General features: G+C 44.0%; 1 protein-coding gene across 1 annotated transcript; it reads left to right on the top strand.

The window, feature by feature from the left end:
* The first annotated feature begins 18,411 nt into the window (after positions 1-18,411).
* Positions 18,412-21,544, top strand: LOC306826536 (uncharacterized protein). The gene is made up of 2 exons (XM_079347905.1): positions 18,412-18,791; positions 20,125-21,544. The coding sequence occupies exons 1-2, from the start codon at positions 18,626-18,628 to the stop codon at positions 21,198-21,200; spliced, it is 1,242 nt and encodes a 413-aa protein (XP_079204031.1). The 5' UTR covers positions 18,412-18,625; the 3' UTR covers positions 21,201-21,544.
* The last annotated feature ends 823 nt before the right edge of the window (positions 21,545-22,367 follow it).

Genomic DNA, 22,367 nt, shown 5'->3' with positions numbered 1-22,367 from the left:
GTTTATTGTGTCATAATTGGGCTCAAGGGTCACGACAAACACTGTAAGGGACCACAGTTTAACTTCATTAGTCCGCCGCCAACAATGACTGCAGCACAAATAAACAGGCAACAATTGTCAAGGTGTGTGAAGGAGAGAGAGAGAGATCCACCCTTGGGTTTGGCTTTCATGCCCTGAGAGCAACCAGCCCAGGTACTCCAGATTGGACCCATCAAATGCTCTGACGATGGGGAGACAGAAGCAATTAATATTTTGTACATTTTATACACTACGTCAGTGACTGTATGTTACAATTGTAACACATAAAGCAGACAAACCGTGATGATGTGAGTTATTGAGGTTTGTTGTTCGTTTGTTAGGTGAAATATGTTCCCGCCACGCCAATCTGCATTTAGTTTCTATATTAATTTGATTGATAATCAGTTATTGTCTTTACCATTTATTTTTATTCATTGTGAAAAAGATTAACTTTCTTTGATACATTCTTGTTTCATGTTTGTGGAGATAATGTGCTGTTATTTGATGTTTATAGAGAGAAATTGAAATATAAAACCTTGATAATAAAAAAGTAAAGGGTCACAGATCATAGAAGTTACCACTGTAATAATTCTTTTATTATCAAGAAGTCTATTTTATATATATTGTTGGGGATTTTCAGGAGCGAATACCTGACCAACGGTTATGTTGGGGTTTATGACGTAAAATTTGATTGTCAAAATAAATTAATAATTAAGTTTACTTAATTATTAATCTAACTCAATAATTGTTATCAAACTGTGTTTAATAAACTTCGGGGCACCACCCTGTAAACAGGGAACAACCAAAATATTACTAATATCAGTCTCAAATTATTTAATTAAATACCAACATCATTAATAATTAATAATCTGTATTTAATTGAAGGTGTGAAATCCGAACACAAAGCCCTTTCACCCAGCCTAAGTCACAAAGCAAATTCACAGTGATCACAAACAACGACTTTTTAAGATATAATAGAATTTATTTAACAAAGCAACATCAAGTAAATCAATGAAACCCAATCAAACAAATAACCATCATAAGCCAAACTACAATTAACAAACGTGTGTGTGTGTGTGTGTGTGTGTGTGTGTGTGTGTGTGTGTGTGTGTGTGTGTGTGTGTGTGTGTGTGTGTGTGTGTGTGTGTGTGTGTGTGTGTGTGTGTGTGTGTGTGTGTGTGTGTGTGTGTGTGTGTGTGTGTGTGTGTGTGTGTGTGTGTGTGTGTGTGTGTGTGTGTGTGTGTGTGTGTGTGTGTGTGTGTGTGTGTGTGTGTGTGTGTGTGTGTGTGTGTGTGTGTGTGTGTGTGTGTGTGTGTTTGTTTCTGTGATTCTGTGAGAGAGAGAGAGAGAGAGGGGGAGGGACAGACAGACAGGGACAGATCAAAATGGCGGCGACCACAAGTGGTCACGTGATGGCGGACACAGAACGTGATCTACGTTTCTGCAGCGTCTGGAAAGCCACAGATCTCTATGTGTGTGCGTCTACCGAAAGGTGTGTGTGTAAAGGCGAGAGAGCGAGAGAAAACAACGCACCTCGACAGCTCAATCTCGGACTGGAGCTCACCACAACTCAGAGCATAGTGTACTTCGCTAACAGAAGCAAGTGGCCGGATTTGTATCAGACGGCGTTCACACTAGTCTTTCTGATAGTGAGTCTATTACCCGGTTATGACGTGGGAGCTCACAGATAAACACACGGGACACAGCGGCACAAATAAGGAGAACAAAAGAGATTTTACTCTGGTAAAACCTAAGACACAGTGGTCAAACACCAAGCAAATATTATCACCGTTTCACAATAATAACTCAGTTATTAAACACACTCTCTATATGTAACTGCCCAGACCTAGCTAAGCCTCACTTGTAACCGTTTTGTCCACGGTTGATGAAAGGAGCAAAGGGGGTCCTGGAAAGATCTTCCTGCAGTTGTATGGTGATGGTAGCGCGTCCCAGAGGGTGAGCAGGGCCGTCGTGTCCTCCGTCGAGTGAGGTGATCTCCGTGGGTGTCCTTTCTTTAAAGGATGGAACGAGACGTAATCCTTACAATCTCTCTCAATACCGTTTCAATACGGGAGAAATAGACGCTCTTCTTTGGAGATGCGTTCAAGTGGATGATCTAAGCTCGGAATTTCGGACGTCGGTGTGCTTCAAGGCCTTCGGTTAACTGCGCGACAAAACTTTTAAACAAAGAGAAGCGTGTTGTGAAACAGGAACAGAGTTGGGTATCCCCGGATGTCGCCAGACGACGTTTGAAAGAGGCAGAACAATGAAGCATGGCCGGCTTTATACCTCCCAGACTTTACACCTATGTGTTAGGTGTGGCAAAGCATTCTGGGAGTACCTGCAAGGCATGCTGGGATAAAGAGTCTTTTGTTGTAGTTCTCCAAACGACACAGCCTGACCTTTGTCATTCTGGCTGGACCCCAACATCCCCCCTGGCCTGAAGAGCGGGATGTAGGTCATGGTCTTCAGGGCACTATGGGCCACCAGTCCACGTGCTTTGGAGATACTTGTACAAAAGTTAATTTGGCAAACAGTCCATAAATTCAAGAGGCATTTGGTCTGGGCAGGCATTGAGGCAAAGTCTGGGCAGACTGTCTAACTATGTCTAACGCTAAACATCAAAACATAATCAGGCATTAGCGAAGCTTCGCTGCTCAAGGTGCATTCTTGGACAAAACACATGAAACAAACAAACAAGAGGAAGAGAGAAAGAGAAGAGTTTCATGTGTAGATTTGTGGGCTAACTCCTTGACTGGGCAGGAGAAAGCCTGTGTGTGTTTGTGGCATGTCAGTAATGTGTAATGTACAGGTACATGTAGAGTCTCACTATGGGTGTGAGGCCACAAAACAAAACAAAAACAACAACAACAAAAGTGTGAGTAGAGTGACTGGATTTTGAAATGGGAGCTACTCCCCCCTCCCCAATGTGGAGTGAGAACCTGGTTCTTTGTAAGGGCTGGAGGCCTGCCACCATCTTACCCCAGCTATCACCCCCCTCGGAATTGTGCTAGTAATTTCACTGCTGAGACCTGCTTCCTTATGAAGCTCTTGGGAACTCTGGTTATACCTACCCTTCTAACTTAGGCTTCGGCCATCCCAAGAGTTCCTCTTGGGTCTGTCAGTGATTGACTCCTCAGGCTGGAACCTACCCTATGGCTGGCTCAACCCTTCACCCCCCTGGCTCTGTCGTCTTCTCTGCCGGTGACGTGGTTTCTTGGACTGCTTCATAGCACGAGGCAATTCGTTGCCTTCAAGTGCTACGTCACCTTTGTGACGCTCAGGGTGTATGTGTGGGAACCTGCAGGTAGTAGGAGAGGGCCTGCTGTAATCTCTGCCTGAGGGGGCTGAGATGTCACCCCCCTTCCCATGGGGTGATCCAAACCTGTGAAGGTGTGAAAAGGTGTGACAGCTGTCAATATACTGGAGCGTTTTGTCAAAGGGAGGGGCTCTACAGTCAAAATATTTCTGTTCAGGATTGACAGGGGGAACAAGACTTTGTTTAGTCATTAGACTAACCTGGCTGCTCGGTTTTCTACTGAGCTTTTTCAGCAGGGGCATTTGATTTTTTAAGGGGCTTGGTGCACGATCAGAGTCGTATCCTGACGACGTGGCTCCCTGAATTAATTCAAAAGTGCCTAACACCTTCTGCTTGTCAGTTTGTCGGTGCTGACAAAGAGATTTGTTCTCTTCCTGCAGGGATTGGACCTCTGGCTGGAGTGTCTCCACTGAGGCGCTGACACTCTGTCTGGTCCGTAAACCATGAGTAACAGCCTGGTGGGAGTTGCCCGAGTCGTCTGAAGACTCATAAGTCCTCTGGTCGTCCAACATGCCTCTCTCCTTCCTCCAGGGATCTGGTTCAGTATCCCATCCTTTATGTAGGGCTTCCTCAGCTGGCGTGGGGGCTGCGGTGCGTACCTGCTCCTCCTGAATTCCGGGTACCATGACACTTTCTTTCATTCGTCTGGCTAACCTGCAACTTTCTTGCAGTATTTTATTCTCCTCCTGCAGGGCCTTGCATTCGACTTGCAAGGTCTTAAGTTTATCCTGCCTCCTTTTGAAGCCGTCCTTTAGGATCTGGTTATCGTCTTGCACCTGGGCGAGCTGTGCCTGGTGTCTATTTTGCTGCAAATATGATTTGCGCTGAACAAGGAGGAGAAGTTGGCCGAGAACATTCGAAGATGTGCACTGTGGTTGCCCCGTCAGATGAGTCATACACTCACCCAACTCATTTAATTTATCTTCGCCTGTGCTGAGGGTGGAGGAGTTCAGACTGTTGACCTTTAAAGGGACGTGGTTTAAACCTGCAACTCCAACCTGAGGGGGTGGATTGTGTGATCCACAGGGGGCCTTGGTCCCTGGCTGCTGAAGGTCTTTCGCAGACATTCTGTCTTTGTTGGGGGTGATCTTGGCTCGGGGGTTGGCCTGGTCACCTACCTTTCTCAAGGTGTTCTTACAAATGCTAATTAAATAGCTGTTCAGGTTAGCAACCTCCTCTAAGGAGAGGTGCATCGTCAGACCAGTAAAAGTATCTTGCAGTGCTGTGTGGTGGTCTGACCCAAAAGGAGTCTTAGCTCCTGGATAACAAGAAGTATTGGTACCCATGTTAATGTTAATGTTGATGTGGTAAAACAGAATACCTTAGTGGATTACTGTTTGTGAAGCTGCAATATAAAAGTCAGCAGGAGGCAATTCTGACCGTTCTAAACCGGATCAGTGCAGTCTGTCCTGGCAGCTAGGTGCGAGCATTCACACCTCAAGTCCTTTTGAGGAATGGGGGAAGACACACCTCTCAGGCAGCTGGCTCTGTAACAATTTTAAAGTTACACTCCTGACTAAACAAATGGCTAACTTGTTGTCTCCAACAACAATAAGCACAAAAATTACACAAAATTATTAAGCTACCCACTCATCAACACACAACAGCACAACTAACACACAACTTGATGTTTGCTTTGCTTAAAAAACAACAAAAAGTAATCTCCCAAAGAAAAGAATTTCCTTTAGAAGAATCACTTTAGGATTAAAAGTTTGGATCACTGTGAACAAACAATGTAACAAAGCTGGTTTATTAAGGGCCTCACACGGGCTGCATCATTATGTTGGGGATTTTCAGGAGCGAATACCTGACCAACGGTTATGTTGGGGTTTATGACGTAAAATTTGATTGTCAAAATAAATTAATAATTAAGTTTACTTAATTATTAATCTAACTCAATAATTGTTATCAAACTGTGTTTAATAAACTTCGGGGCACCACCCTGTAAACAGGGAACAGCCAAAATATTACTAATATCAGTCTCAAATTATTTAATTAAATACCAACATCATTAATAATTAATAATCTGTATTTAATTGAAGGTGTGAAATCCGAACACAAAGCCCTTTCACCCAGCCTAAGTCACAAAGCAAATTCACAGTGATCACAAACAACGACTTTTTAAGATATAATAGAATTTATTTAACAAAGCAACATCAAGTAAATCAATGAAACCCAATCAAACAAATAACCATCATAAGCCAAACTACAAGTAACAAACAAAACAAACAAGCGTGGCACATGTGTGTATGTGTGTGTGTGTGTGTGTGTGTGTGCGTGTGTGTGTTTCTGTGAGAGAGAGAGAGAGAGGGGGAGGGACAGACAGACAGAGACAGACAGGGACAGATCAAAATGGCGGCGACCACGCATGGTCACGTGATGGCGGACACAGAACGTGATCTACGTTTCTGCAGCGTCTGGAAAGCCACAGATCTCTATGTGTGTGCGTCTACCGAAAGGTGTGTGTGTAAAGGCGAGAGAGCGAGAGAAAACAACGCACCTCGACAGCTCAATCTCGGACTGGAGCTCACCACAACTCAGAGCATAGTGTACTTCGCTAAGAAGCCAGCGGCCGGATTTGTATCAGACGGCGTTCACACTAGTCTTTCTGATAGTGAGTCTATTACCCGGTTATGACGCGGGAGCTCACAGATAAACACACGGGACACAGCGGCACAAATAAGGAGAACAAAAGAGATTTTACTCTGGTAAAACCTAAGACACAGTGGTCAAACACCAAGCAAATATTATCACCGTTTCACAATAATAACTCAGTTATTAAACACACTCTCTATATGTAACTGCCCAGACCTAGCTAAGCCTCACTTGTAACCGTTTTGTCCACGGTTGATGAAAGGAGCAAAGGGGGTCCTGGAAAGATCTTCCTGCAGTTGTATGGTGATGGTAGCGCGTCCCAGAGGGTGAGCAGGGCCGTCATGTCCTCCGTCGAGTGAGGTGATCTCCGTGGGTGTCCTTTCTTTAAAGGACGGAACGAGACGTAATCCTTACAGTCTCTCTCAATACCGTTTCAATACGGGAGAAATAGACGCTCTTCTTTGGAGATGCGTTCAAGTGGATGATCTAAGCTCGGAATTTCGGATGTCGGTGTGCTTCAAGGCCTTCGGTTAACTGCGCGTCAAAACTTTTAAACAAAGAGAAGCGTGTTGTGAAACAGGAACAGAGTTGGGTATCCAGTTGGGTGTCGCCAGACGACGTTTGAAAGAGGCAGAACAATGAAGCATGGCCGGCTTTATACCTCCCAGACTTCACACCTATGTGTTAGATGTGGCAAAGCATTCTGGGAGTACCTGCAAGGCATGCTGGGATAAAGAGTCTTTTGTTGTAGTTCTCCAAACGACACAGCCTGACCTTTGTCATTCTGGCTGGACCCCAACAATATATATATATATATATATATATATATATATAATCAGAATTATAATATCACAATACCAAACGTGGAACAGCATGGACCCTGGGGAGTCGAGGTGATGCAGGATGCAGGGGGTCCAGCAGGGTCTGTCAAAGGACTTCATGACCACAGACATCAGGGCGATGGGTCTGCAGTCATTGAGTCCTGTGATGGCAGGTTTCTTTGGGACTGGGATGATGGTGGAGCTTTTGAAGCAGGAGGGCACTTCACGCAGCTCCAGTGATGGGTTGAAGATCAGTGTAAAGATGGGGGCCAACTGCTCAGGCAGGAGGGAGACACACCGTCTGGTCCTGGAGCCTTTCTGATCTTTTGTTTCTTGAAGACCTGCACACAAATAGTTTAAGACTGGTCTATTGTCTCTGCTGGGACAGAGTTAAACTCTGTCTCTGCCTGATCTGTCACAGCAGCATCCAAACGACTTTGAGTATAAAGATCTGTGTGCGTCTGCGCTGAAAGGTGCTTTTTTAGAAAAAGGAGAGGAGAAAAGCAACAGTGCATGTCTGAAGAGGCTGGATCACAGTCTGAAACTCGCGCACAGCTTGGGCGTAGTTAACTCCACTGCCAGAAGCCAGTGCCGAATTTATGTTAGAAGGTGTTTATTCTTTCTGATCATGAAGCTATTACCCGGTTATAACACTAGAGTTCACAGAGAAACACACACGGGATGCAGCGGCCCAAATCAAGGAACCTACAAGAGGACCTTAATCATTCCCATTTGCACTCGGCAAGCAAGTAAAATAATCCAAGAAGGGTTGCCATGTCTCATGGTACTTCTTTGTGGAACCTTGACTGCGATATCGTAACTCCTCTAGTTTTAAATGCGCTATCACCTCTCTGACCCACTGAGCGTGCAATGGTGGAGAACGATCCTTCCACTTAAGAAGAATGAGCCGATGAGCCAGGAGGGAGGAAAAGGCAAGAGAGCACGAGTGACTATTCGAGAGGGACACCCCACTGGGAGCTAGACCAAATATAGCTGTGATAGAATTAGGTCGTATCTTACACGAGTACATAAGAGAAAGAGTATTTTAAAAAATAGAAGACCAGAATGGAGCAATCGATCGACAGGAAGAAAATATGTGAGAGAGAGTGGCGGGGGACAAATGACATCTCTGTCAGGCGGGACCAGAACCAGGGTACATCTTAGCAATCTTACTTCTACATAGATGTAACCTATGGAACACCTTGAATTGGAGTACATTGTGTCCTATGCATAAGGAGAATTTATGTATTCTCTCAATAGCGAGGTCAATACCATTAGATAGATCCAACCCCAATTCCTTCTCCCAGGAGTCCTTAAGATGGTTAAGGGATGGGCTAGAGATGCCCTGGACTATGTTATAGTGCCTGGAAACCCCCCCGACCACCCCCTTAACGAAGCTGATGGAAATGAGGGAACATGCTTCTGAACAAAATCACGGATTTTTAAATATCTAAAATAGAGTCCTCAGCAATCCAAATACACTAACCAGATTCTCAAAGGATAAAAATACACCCTTCTGAAAAAAATCGGCCACACTCTTCAGGCCCCTCGAAAACCACAGTTGAAAAGCCGAGTCCAGCAGGGCAGACTTAAAGACTGGATTATGGACTACAGGGAGAGCCGGGATAGCTTGTGTAAATCCAAAATGTAGTCCAAACTGCGACCAGATCCGAAGAGAGCTGCCAACCACTGGGCTATGAGAGTGATATTTTTTGCAGCAGAGGAGCACACAACAGAGAAACCGGGTCCATCCTTCTACAAGATCCCAACCCCTCCCTAAAGTGGGACATCCAAAAGACCAATTTATGGATAGCCCAGCAATAGTGCAGAAAATTAGGAAGTGAAAGACCCCCCTCCGACTTAGGTTTTTCTAAAAATATTTTGCGAAGAAGCAGATTTTTTTTCCAAAATAAATGCAGAAACTTGCCTGTCAAGCTCTTTAAAGAAAGATCCTGGAATAAAGATAGGGATCTGCTGAAAGTAATATAGCAGCATTTGCAACACAACCATTACACGTTGTTCACTCTTCCAGCCAGAGATATGGGAAGAGACGCCCAGCATTTTTAGGTCCTCCTTAACCTTATCGAGTGCCTGTTGAAAATTTTCCTTAAACAAATCCTTGAATTCCAGTGTCACGCACACCCCTAGGTATATGAACGAGTCTGCAACAACTTTAAAGGGGAAGTCAGTGTTGGAGAGTTCAGACGCATGCAAATTAATTGGGAACGGTAAACTTTTGGTGAGGTTAATTTTGGGCCGGCGTAGGATGTTCTTCACTTTTATTTAAAACATTTTCGACATGAATTTTACAGGCGAGTCTCTTATCCATCCATACACCAAGAAATGTGGACACATTCACTCTTTCTAATGAGCAATCATACATCAGAAGATTTAAATCGGGAATTTTCCTTTTAAGGCCAAAAATCCTGAACTTAGTTTTAGCATCCTGAAGCCCCACTTATCTGCCCAATGAACTTCCTGAGTTTGCAGGAACAAATGCTGAATATTTACTACTCGCCTCCAGATGGCGCTATCACCTGCACACAGGGACATACCAAAGTCATGATGGATTTTGAGAAAAAATGTCATTTATCATAACATTGAAAAGGACTGGACTGATTACTGAGCCCTCTGCAGTCCGTTTTCAATGTCAACTGTTTCTGAAAAATCTCTACCAACCCGCACCTGAACTGTCCTACAATTAAGAAAGTCTTTAATCCAATAAAACATTCTACCTTTAACACCTGCAACATGGAGATTGACAAGCACACCCTCCCACATTGAGTCGTATGCTTTTTAAATATCTAAAAACACGGCCAAGCACAGCTTCTTTGTTGATTATTGCTTTCCTAATATCCTGATCTAGAAAAACAATAGAGTCCAAAGTACTTCTTCCTATCCGGAAACCATTCTGACAGTTTACCAAAAAAACCCTTCTCTTTCAAAAAAAAGTTAAACAATATTACCCTGTGTCTGTTTTTGTTTATAATGCTGAGATTACCAAGCCAAGAGATCATCGCAAAAGTCAAAATGGACTCCATATAAGATGAATAAAACATTTTCAGGAGAGATTTATCAACATTGAATGTCCTCAGTTTCCTCAAGAAGAACAGTCTCTGAATGGCCTTTTTGCAGATGGTGTCAGTGTGTCTGTGCTGGAAAACAAATGTTTCACCATGTGTAATTAAAAACAGCACTTGTAAAGATGAATTAAAAGTAAAGCTTTTCAGAATGGCAGCTCATCTGTGGATCTATGAAAGTAGAAACACACTTCCATCAGTGTTCTTGATGAAAATTAATATATGACTACTATAGAAAAAGTGCACTGAAAATGTCACCGGTAGACAATAGTGATCTACTTACCTGCAGGAGCAGGATCTTCGTTTAATGTGCTTTCTCCTTTCCTCTTCACGTTGTACACCTCTGACTTCAAGTACAACTCCAGCTCTGCTCTGGCTGCTCTGTGACAGGCTGCAAGCTGGACTCTTTTGTAGCGGTGGCAGAGAGGAGGACTCTGAACAAACTGGTATCCATTATGGATAATCCTGATCACCCTCTGCACCACCTACTGGACAGTTAGCAGAGCAGCTTCTCTAACAGACTGATCCAACTCTGCTGCCACAAGGACAGATACAGGACATTTGTCCTCCTGAAAGACATAATCCTGAACAACAGCAAGCAGAGAACTGTCCTCATGATAATCTCTGTCTCTTCTTCTGCTCATGTTAAATTCATTATCCCTGCACTAAAGTTTAAAGTTTGTCTACACTCATGCACTTTTATATAGGCATCACTGAAGTTCGCTTCATTTTCCGGCATGTCTTCTGGAAGCTTAAATACCCCACAGCCCACATACTCATAAAATTACACTTTTCTTTTTGAAAAGTGTAATTTATTTACATTTTGAGAAATAAAAAAACTGAAACTCCGCCATGTTTAAACCATTGACTGTAATACATAACTGATTGTTTACGTCTGTATTTCTCCTCGCAGCACACAGCCTTCACTGAAACAAAGCTTGATTGAGTTCTTGTAATAAAGAGTGAAATGTCAGTGACAGAAGTGATGAACTGCTGGATGTCTTCCAGCGATGGTTTTGTTTGTGTAGCTTTTTTCTCCGTTGTTGAATTTATTAGTTAGCAGTTAGCTTTTAGCGATTAGCTGCTATCATATGATGCTATTTACATAGCGGCGATCGTCATACTTACCTACTTACCGCCTATCAAAGAGAGCTCGGATGGCTGTGGAAACGAAAAACGGGGTCAGGCTTAATCGAACCAAAACGTACCAAACTGTACTGCTCTGTACTGGACTGCTGTGTGGAAACAGAGCTTATCTATCAAACCCACATTCTTAAGTGAGAGAGGGTATTGTATTATTTCTCTTATACAAATAGAATTGAACTCAAAAGGCCAAGCAAACGTTTGTAAATCTAAATAGTAATCTAGTAAGAACTGAAAAACAAATAAAGTACTTGCACTAACTAATAATTAGACATTCAGATATTCATTGAACTTGCATGCTAGCATTTTGTTAAAAATATCCCCTCAGAGGCTGGAGCCCCAAACAGCTCCATGACATGATGCAAAGTTTTGCATCATCCTACACACTGACTCAAAGGCCTGCCTCCAGACTCTGTCTTGACTTTGCCCTCTCCAGTCATGGTGCTGTGGCTCCCTATTAACTCTTGACTTTTACCTCCAGTCCTGAGTCTGTGAACCCAAACAGAATCTAATTTGAGCAACCACTTGTTGGGCTGTACAGCCCCCTGCTCGCTTTTGAACATTACATGATCCCAAGTGTTTGGATTGTGGGACCTGCCATCCAATCTTGGATGACCCTCAAAAGTGGATGCGGCCTTCAAGGAACTCAAGTAAAGATTTACCTCAGCTCCAATCCTCACTCGGCTAGACCCATGCCGTCAGTTTGTGTTAGAGGTTGACGCATCAGATGTTGGCGTGGGGCTGTTCTCTCTCAGAGGCTCTGATGGTAAGCTGCATCCCTGTGCATTTTTATCCCGCAAGTTGTCTCCTGCTGAAAGAAATAATGACATTGGTGTGCAAATTCCCTTCTCCGTGATGCTGGCTTTCGCAAGATTGTCATTAAACGCACCTCGAGGACTATGACGTCATCGACATGCGCATCCGACCTGCTCTGTTCAGAGTTGTGCTGCAATGCAAACAGGCAGTTTGTTGCCGTCTTTGGTAGGACATTCTAGCAGTTGTGCGTTGATAAAACTGTAAGTTTGTTGTCTACATTTATGTAGAGTGTGACCTTCAGGTTGTTGGCGTTTGCCACTGTGTTATATTTATGTTAACAAATCGTTATTCGTCATAATGTTAAGCTAAATATTCTTCTCCTTCTCGTGATGTAGGCCTACTTCTAACTGATGATAGTGCCTCTGGTGGTCGGAGAGTATATTGCAGGCCAATCACGGCCCTTATGGCCCACAGATGCAAACATATTATCCCCTCGCGGCCCTGCAGGTGGCCCCATGGTAAAGAAACCCTGGGCTAGAGGGTGCATCTCAACCATTCCTAGTGATGACTGATCACAAGAATCTATCATCCTGGCTCCAAGAATGTGAAACCTCTCTCGCTCTCTCTCGACTATTCTCCAAAAATACGTTTCCTGCTGACCCTCCCTCTATTCTACCTACCTCATGTTTTCTAGGGGAATTCAATTGGGAAATTGAAAAGAAGGTGTCGGCAGCTAATCATACTATTACTCCCCCTACTGGCTGTCCTCCCAACTGCTTATATGTCCCTTCTGAGTTACGCTCTCAGGTCATCCACAGGGCACATTAATCCAAAATCTCCTGCCATCCTGGGGTAAATAGGACAATGTTTGTGATTAAACAAAGATTTTGGTGGCCTGCTATGGACAAAGAGGTGACTGAAAACGTGTCAGCCTGTCCTATTTGTGCCAGGAACAAGGTGCCCCATCAGCCTTCTACTGGTCAATTGCACCCCCTTCCAGTGCCTAACAGACCCTGGTCAAACATCTCTGTGGACTTTGTCACTGGACTGCCTTTGTCAGGAGGTAACACCACTGTTCTTACAGTAGTCAATCGTTTTTCTAAGATGGTTCATTTTATTACTATGCCCAAGTTGCCCTTGGCCAAGGAAACGGCTCAGGCGCTGTTGTAAGATGTGTTTCGTCTCCATGGTTTCCCCAGGGATGTGGTGTCGGATCGGGGTCTTCAATTTGTAGCTCATTTCTGGAAGGAATTCTGCCCCCTCATTGATGCCACAGTCAGCCTGTCCACTTGATTTCATCCTCAAAGCGACGGCCAAACTGAACATTTGAATCAAGAGTTGGAGTCTGGTCTGGTCTGTCTCGCTGCCCAGAGCCCCTGTTTTTGCAGCAGTTGATATAGGTGGAGTATGCACACAATATATTACCTTGTTCGTCTTCTGGACAGTTCCCCTTCCAGTGTGTGTTTTGATCAACCTTTTCTGTTCCGGCCTTGGAAAAGGAAGTTAGTGTCCCTTTCGATCTTCTGGTGCTGTCAGAGGTGGTCGCAGCACCTCCCGTCTTACGTGTTGTCTAACCTTTATTTTTTTTGTTACGTATTATTTATTTACTGCATGTTTTTCATGTATTAGTTTATTCATCTAAGTGACATTGGCTATGTTCGCTTTTGGAACTTTTTCGCTGTTTTTCTGTTACTTTCAACACTCTTTGTAACAGAGAGCAACGCACAGCGGAGTGAGGGCATTGTTTACACATGAGATCAGCTGATAGTACTCTCCAGGGGGCTAGTGCCCAGAGCAAGGCCTGTAGTCCCGGAGGAGATAAGAAGACGATGCCGGGGGTGCAGAGCGGGTTCTTGGAAAAAAGCAAAGAGAAGGAAACATAAGCCTTCTGCACCCGCAGTGATAGGGAATGTGAGGTCTTTGGGCAACAAAGCAGACATACTTGACGCGCTTGTCCAGAACCAGTGGGAATACCGAGAGTGTAGTTTTATGTGCTTCACGGAGACTGGCAGCAGTCGAACATTGTGGACAACAACGTGGCGGTAGCCGGCTTCAGGACCTTTTGGGCTGACAGAGACGATAGATAGATAGATAGATAGATAGATAGATAGATAGATAGATAGATAGATAGATAGATAGATAGATAGATAGATAGATAGATAGATAGATAGATAGATAGATAGATAGATAGATAGATAGATAGATAGATAGATAGATAGATAGATAGATAGATAGATAGATAGATAGATAGATAGATAGATAGATAGATAGATAGATAGATAGATAGATAGATAGATAGATAGATAGATAGATAGATAGATAGATAGATAGATAGATAGATAGATAGATAGATAGATAGATACTTTATTGATCCCGTTACCGTTATAAGGAGCGGTAAGAAGAAAGGTGGAGGGATTGCACTCTATGTGAATGAGAGATGGTGTAATCCTGGCCATGTTGGTGTGAAGGAATGGCTCTGCAGCCCGGATATCGAACTGCTAGCTGTTGGAATGCGCCCCTATTACCTGCCCAGGGAATTCACATGCCCTTTTGTTATTGTTTAGATCCCACCGTCAGCTAATGCCGAGTTTGCGAGTGATGCTATTCATGCTACAGTTTCACAGCTTCAAACTAAGCATCTGAATGCTTTTGGAGCCATTACTGGGGACTTTAATCATGTAAAAGTGGACAAAACACTACCCACCTTTGATCAACATGTTAACTGGCCAACTAGAGACACTAAATCACTGGACGTTGTGTATGCTAACGTTAAGGGAGCTTACAGTACCACCCTGCTGCCACCTTGGGTCCTCAGCACCTGATCAAAAAAACAAAAGTTATTATAAAATCAGGCCAATACAAAAACAAATAAACAAAATGAATTATCAAACCAAACCACGAGACACCAATATTAAGAACCAGAGGCAATGATGCTAAAAGCTCATTTTAGTCTTGCGCCTGCAACCAGTCTTCTATCTTTTGAAGGCCGCGCACAAGCCGAGCCGAGCACAAAGCTCGTTCCTTAAAGGGATACTTCACCCATTTACATGAAGCTGTGTATCATTAGAAACATGGTAGTGGTGTTGAATGGTCATGAATCCAGCCCTCATTTTGGTTTAAACCTGTCCTACCATCAGTCGTCACTGGGAATGTAAGATCTCTTCCCAATAAGATGGATGAGCTAGCGGCGCTAACCCGGCATCAGAGGGAGTATCAGGAGTGTAGCCTGATGCTATTCACAGAGACTTGGCTAACGGAGCTAACACCCGACTCCAAACCCCTGGTACACAGACAACCAGCTGTGACCCGCACTGTTAAAAGATGACCGGATGAGACGGAAGAGGCTCTTAAAGACTGTTTTAAGACAACTGCGTGGAAAGTGTTTTGTGATGACCATGGGGAGGACATCAATGGTCACAAGGACTCCAACACTGAACTGGTTAGGGATCAGGAGTGGGTGAATGACCTGAAAACTTTCTTCAATAGATTTGAACAGCCATCCAACCCTCCCCCGACCCATTCCATCCTGCTGCAACCATCACCATCGTCTGCCCCTACCCCACTTCATTGCCCATCCCCACCTCATCCCCCACCCCACTCCCCATCCCCACCCACCCCCCATTCCCACCTCATTGCCCATCCCCACCCCATCCCCCACACCCATATCACCCCCCTGCACACCACTCTCTCCCCCAATTTCCAGCCACATCTCCACTCTCAGAACCACCAGCTCACAGCCCCCCTGCTCCTTCCTGTCCTTCACAACAGCCCAGGTGAACAGAGAACTGAGGAGGCTAAAGGTCAGGAAGGCAGTTGGTCCGGATGGCATCAGCTCAAGGCTCCTGAAGACATGTGCAGACCAGCTCTGTGGGGTTATGAGGCACATGTTCAATGTGAGCCTTGAACTGGTGCAAGTACCACAGCTCTGGAAGACATCCTGCGTGGTACCAGTGCCAAAGATCTCCCGCCCCAAGGACTTCAAGCACTACAGGCCAGTGGCCCTTACATCACACCTGATGAAGACCCTGGAGAGGTTGGTCCTTCAGCATCTGCGCCCCCTGGTGAGCTCATCAATGGACCAGCTACAGTTTGCCTATCAGCCAGGCATTGGGGTGGATGATGCTGTCATCTACCTCATGGAGCGATCTCTCTCACACCTGGAGAGGGCTGGGAGCACTGTGAGGATCATGTTCTATGATTTCTCCAGTGCTTTTAACACCATACAGCCCATGCTTCTGAGGGACAAGCTGCAGCTCACAGGAATCGACCTGCACCTCACATCGTGGCTCCTGGATTACCTGACAAACCGGCCACAGTTTGTGAGGACACGGGACTGTGTTTCTGACTTCGTCAACTGCAGTACAGGGGCCCCACAAGAGACCGTCTTGGCTCCCTTCCTCTTCACCCTGTATACTGCAGACTTCTCCTACAACACGACCAACTGTCACCTGCAGAAGTTCTCTGATGACTCTGCCTCATTCCCAATGAGCACGAGGGGGAGACGAGATAAGTACCTGGGTGTTCACCTGAACAATAAACTGGACTGGACTGACAACACACAGGCTCTCTACAAGAAAGGCCAGAGCAGACTTCACCTGCTGAGGAGACTCAGTTCTTTCGGAGTGCAGGGAGCACGCCTGAAGACTTTTTATGAGTCAGTGGTAGCATCAGCTATCTTTTACGGAGTGGTCTGCTGGAGCAGCAGCACCACGGCTGCAGACAGGAACAGACTGAACAAACTGGTGAAGAAGGCCAGCTCTGTCTTGGGCTGCCCCGTGGACCCTATGGAGGTCCTGGGCTGCCCCCTGGACCCTGTGGAGGTGGTGGGAGACAGGAGGATGATGAAGAAGCTCTCATCCCTGATGGAGAACGTCTCCCACCCCCTGCATGGTCCTGTAGCAGCACTGGGCAGCTCCTTCAGTGACAGGCTCCGCCAAACGTGGTATCTGAAGGAGAGATACCGCAGGTCCTTCCTTCCTGCTGGAGTCAGACTGTTTAACTAAGCCTGCTCCCAGTAGATCATAAAACACACCAAACTGGACAATTTACTCCTACTTCGTGTGCAATAATAATGTTATAAGATGTCACCTGATTGTATCTGTATTTTTATTCTTAAATTTGATTGCATTGCAATATTTATTCATGGGACAATTTGTGCAATAACATTCCATCCTTATATGCACTGTGTGCATGATAGTGTTCATACTGTTTATACAGACTTACATCTTCAAGTTACTGGCATTTCAACTGTTCCTTTCTGAGGCATGTTTCTTAATAGCTCTTTAATTGATGCACATTTCTTTATTGTACTAGCTCTTGATTACTGTTTTTGATGGACGTTTTTTATCTTTTTTTTTGCACTGTGTGATTTTCTTCTGCTATCCTGCTTTGCTGCTGTAACACTGTAAATTTCTCCACTCGCGAGATGAATAAAGGATTATCTTATTTTAGGAAGTAGAGTCTTCAGTTATCAGACCTGCTGGTACCTACAGTCTCTAAATGTACTCCAGGAGGTAGAGTCTTCAGTTATCAGACCTGCTGGTACCTACAGTCTCTAAACTACAGGAGGTAGAGTCTTCAGTTATCAGACCTGCTGGTGGTACCTCAACTTTCATATCTTATTACTGCTTGTCACTATCTTTATGATGAAGTTACTTACCTCTCCTTTTTTGGGAGCTGCTCTTTCTTAGGTTCCTCAGGACTGTTGATGAGGGTGGCCTGCCCAAACAACCCCCCCCCCCCCCCCCCCCCCCCAACCTTCTTTCTGCATCTTGTCCCATCTCCCCCATCCCATTTTCAAGCCCAGCACAGTTTAGCAGATGGCTGTTCCGTCATGAGCCCGGGTCTGCTGAAGATTTCTGCCTGTTAAAAGGAAGTTTTTTCTTGCCACGCTATGATGGATTAAGCTGGGCTCTTGTAATATAGCCATCAGTAAGGTCCTTTACCTGCTTTTTGTAAACATAACAATGAGCATGGTCTTGTTACCTGCTCTTTTGTTAATGTTAACAGGACAAAAAAAGACCTGTTTTTTATAAAGTGTCGAGAGATAACACCTGTTATCTCGTCTCGAGATGAAGCCAGGATGAAGCCAGGCTATCGCTGCAGACCGGTCCTCTTTGACCAAAGCAATTTCGTTGTACTTGTACCCGTATCAATGACGACAATAAATTTGATTCTGATTATGAATTGACACTAAACAAATAAAGATTGATTAAAGATTGATTGATTAACAGCTTAATCGCAGTCTATACAGCTTTCTATTGCCCCCTAAAGGCGGAACATATAACACAGCACTCTATGTCTATGCCTGTATTGGCATTCTTATGCTTGTTTAAAGGTGATCACCCTTTCTGGTTTAAACGGTTTAAACACCACGGCTTAGAAACGTCCGGGTTGGTCTGCAAAAATACATCATCACTATCCCAGTCTATTGATTGCCTTCCAAAACTTCTTATTAGTTCCCCGTTTGCGTCACTCTTTGTGTATCACATCCCCCTCCTCCTCCATCATACATAACAGCAGTCAATTATTCATCCTGAAATCTAAGTGAGTTTTGATGCTTTTTTATTTTATTTTGAAATTCCACATCCGATTGTTTTTGAACTACCATTCTGAACTAAAATGAGTCTGAGCTGGGGGGTTTTTTCTTGAGGCTTATGTTCCATGTTTGAGATATCTTTTATTTTAAAAACGTAATGTCAGGTTGTCTAGTTATTTCCTGTTTTCAGTGGCACGCCCTCCGCTCGGATGTATATCTATGGGATGTAGCGTCTCTTTCCGGCTCTTTCCCAGATAGCCCGTATGTGTGTAATTTCCAGGGTGTTGTTAGTGAGCACATGTGGGTAAGTGATCAGAGTAGGTTGAGGTGAGTCTTGGATGTGTTGGGGGGTCAAATGTCTGGCTTTCAGGATCTTGAAGAGCTCTTCAGACGGCGGCTGCTCGCTGCTGTTCGCAGAGACAACTCAGGACAAACAACATGTGGATACGAAGAGGAGCTCCACCGACAAAGAAAATTGCTGCAAGTGATGTTAACACCTGAAATCAAGCTGCACAGAGCAGGTAGGTTTTCTTTCCACTGCTTGAAAAGGTGTTCCAGGGAGCAGAGTCTTTAGTCCATAGACGAACACAGAGTCACAGTGTTAGCCGCAGCTAGCTGACAAAAGTGCTATTTATTTTTCAGCGTACCAACGTGAACCGTGACACCATTGAATCGACTTTTAAATGCCTCACCATAAATGTTTTCATCCCTGTTCAACAGTAAATGTCAGTCATTCTACCTGTGAGCAACTATTTGAAACCAAACCGTGTTGAATCCATAGAAGTTTGATAACTGCCATGATGTATGGCTATAATACATTTCTGGAAAACTCTGTAAATGTAAGTTTGCTGGGGAATAGTGACCAATGAGCCTTTTTAACTTAAGTGATCGTGTAGTGGAAGTCTACTGTCTTTGAATATCAAATAAGAGCATTTTGAATGTGTATCAGTATATAAACATACCAAAATCATTTTAACCATCAATGAAGTACATTTGATAGCTTTTTACAATTAACACAAACAACGTGAATCCACAGTTAACTGTGCCTACTTGGTGTATAAATAAAAACATCACACGAATATCACATTTGTATAACACAAGAGCATTAACATTAGCATCACGGCCACGAGGTAGCAGCTAACTGGTAAGCTAACTAGCATTAGCTCGGTATATAAACTAACTGAAACTCGTAAAATACTATAAACGTTTCTCCACATAAATGACAGAAACTCTAAAAGTACATGCTTAACGGCTTCATGGTCAAAATGTGTCGGTTAAAGTTTTTAGAACAGTTATAAAACATTAAACACACAGGTATGATAGCCGGCTAGGAGCCCTGCAGTTGCGCTATTAGACCACCAGGTGGTAACAAAAAGTAACATAAAAATGACAGAAATTCTAAAGAAGTTCATTCTAACTCTGTCACATACATGCATACACAGCATAGTGGCCATAAGTTGTTTGAAGAGTGAAATCTCAAACATGTAGTCTTGTTGTAATAACTATATGTCCCGCCCCTTTTAACATATTGGGAATGCTACAGTCAGTCTGAGTGTCCTTGCTACAACGAGCCAATGGGCTTGGATCAGAGATGTCTTTGTCTTGTGATGTCACAACACACATTTTCGACGAGGGGGGCAAGGGACTGAGCATTTCATGTGGCTAATGCTACTGCTAACAGGAGGAGGTAGGAGAAGACGTGTTTCCAGGGACTTTAAATATTTGCAAATATTTATGCTTAAACATGCTCAGGACACCTGAAACACACTAAAGAGCAAATAAATCCAGAAAAAGAAAAATATGGGAGAAAAATCAGGTCAAGTATGGTTAATGTTTGTTAACTGTGTCCTGCAGATCTCCAGCAGTTGTTGGTGACTAAAGAAGAGCTTCCACTTGAGCAGCAGGAGTGGAGCCACGTTCTGGACCAGGAGGACACTAAGCCCCAACACATTAAAAAAGAACATGAGGAAGTGTGGATCAGTCAGCTTCAAGGACTGGAGGAGGCTGATACCACCAAGTCCCCCTTCACTCCTGTCTCTGTAAAGAGTGAAGATGATGAAGAGAAAACTCAGTCCTCACAGCTTCATCACAGACAAACGGAACAGATGGAAACAGGAGCTGATGGAGAGGACTGTGGAGGAGCAGAACCAGAGAGGGACTCAGATCCAGAGAGACCTTTACAACCAGAGACTGAGGTCAAGACTGAAGACTCTGATGAACCAGAGACTGAGGTCAAGACTGAAGACTCTGAAGAACCAGAGACTGAAGTCAAGACTGAAGACTCTGAAGAACCAGAGACTGAAGTCAAGACTGAAGACTCTGATGAACCAGAGACTGAAGTCAAGCCTGAAGACTCTGATGAACCAGAGACTGAGGTCAAGCCTGAAGACTCTGATGAACCAGAGACTGAGGTCAAGACTGAAGACTCTGATGAATCAGAGACTGATGACAGTGATTGGCAAGAGACAAACTGGAAAAAGAAGAAACGAAAGACTGGAAAGAAACTACATAGTTGCATTGAGTGTGGTAAAAGTTTTAACCAAAAGGCCAATCTGACCACACACATTTTAGGTCATACAGGAGAGAAACCTTTCAGCTGCTCTGAATGTGAGAAAAGATTTACCCATAGGTCTAGTTTGACATATCACATTGCAAGTCACAGAGGAGAGAAACCCTTCTGCTGCTCTGAGTGCGGTAAAAGATTTAACCGAAAAAAGGTTTTGACTAGACACATGTTAAGTCATACAGGAGAGAAACCCTTCCGCTGCTCTGAGTGTGGTAAAAGGTTTCACCGAAGAGATCTTCTGAACAAACACATGTTAGTTCATACAGGAGAGAAACCCTTCAGCTGCTCCAAGTGTGATAAAAGATATAATGAAATTGGACTTATGATGAGACACATGATGATTCACACTGGAGAGAAATGCTAATGCTGTTCAATGGAAAAAGTGATCCAAAGGAATCCAAGTGTATTGACTGCTGTTATAAAGAGATATAAGACAGTTCTATCAACAGAAATCTGTTGTTGCTGACTTATGAAGCAGTAAGTTGGGAGCAGCTATGACATTTGAATGTAAAAGGTTTATATTATACAGTTACAGTGTAAGGATCCTTCTTCTCTCCTGATATCTTCAATTCTTTCTGTCACTCTGTTTCCTTGGAGGCCTCTGTGTTGGGTAGCTCAAGTACGTGACGCAGCCCATGTTTAACCTTGTAATAAATAAACTGAGGGAGAGGGCTGTGTGCTGGTCTCTCTCTTTGTATTTCATGGTAATTCCCTATCCCCACCTGTGTCACACTTGAGATTAATTTGTGCCCAGGGTGGAGGGGTGGATATAACGGAGTCAGGTGCATGAGACGAGAGTCACAAACTTTTGGGAGAGCGGTGTGGTGAGAGTTTTTTCTTCACTGTATTTCTTACTCGTTCATGTCTAGATTGCTGGGTTTGGTTATTTTAGCTGAGACTGGGGAGACCAATAATTACCTCATTTCAATTTATTCAGTGGATTAGTTTTGTTCAGGCAGTTTTAGGGGAAGGTGCTGAGAGCGATGGCCCATTACGTGGTTGGCACAGCACTTTCCTGTTACGATGCACACTCGTGTAAGATGTTTGAACTTAGAGAGGGGTATTAAATACAGCAGTGTTCTTTAATGAACAGACTATGGTGAACAAATGAGGGTGGTGAATGGTGCAAAGTCCACGGTCTCCTGTGAGTGGTGATCCTGGTGAAAATCCTGAAGTCCAAATGCGTGAAGTGAGTGCAGAGTTGAAGAGCAGCAGGCAGGCAGAAAAACAGGTGAGTCTTGTTGTCACTAATGAACAGGGGAAAACACAAAGAGGATGAGAAAACAATACATTCCCTAAGATAATTAAAGAGAACCAAGATACAAGGTATGATCCCGCTGGTGTAGTCAATAATCCGGCGTTGAAGAAAGCTGCTCTGTTTGTGATGGTCAGAGCTGCAGTTTAAATATAACGTCTCACACTGGGGCCTGACTATGAAGCGAGTTCAACATATCCAGGGTCTCTTTTTGTTATGTAGTTTAACACACCCTGACATAAGAGTCTTGATTGTCAGTCCTACGAAGTTGGTTAT

The sequence above is a fragment of the Symphodus melops genome, assembly GCF_947650265.1.
Source record: "Symphodus melops genome assembly, chromosome: 7".
Taxonomy (NCBI): Eukaryota; Metazoa; Chordata; class Actinopteri; order Labriformes; family Labridae; genus Symphodus; species Symphodus melops.
The sequence above is the reverse complement of the archived record's forward strand: the minus strand, read 5'-3'. Positions and strand labels throughout refer to the sequence as shown.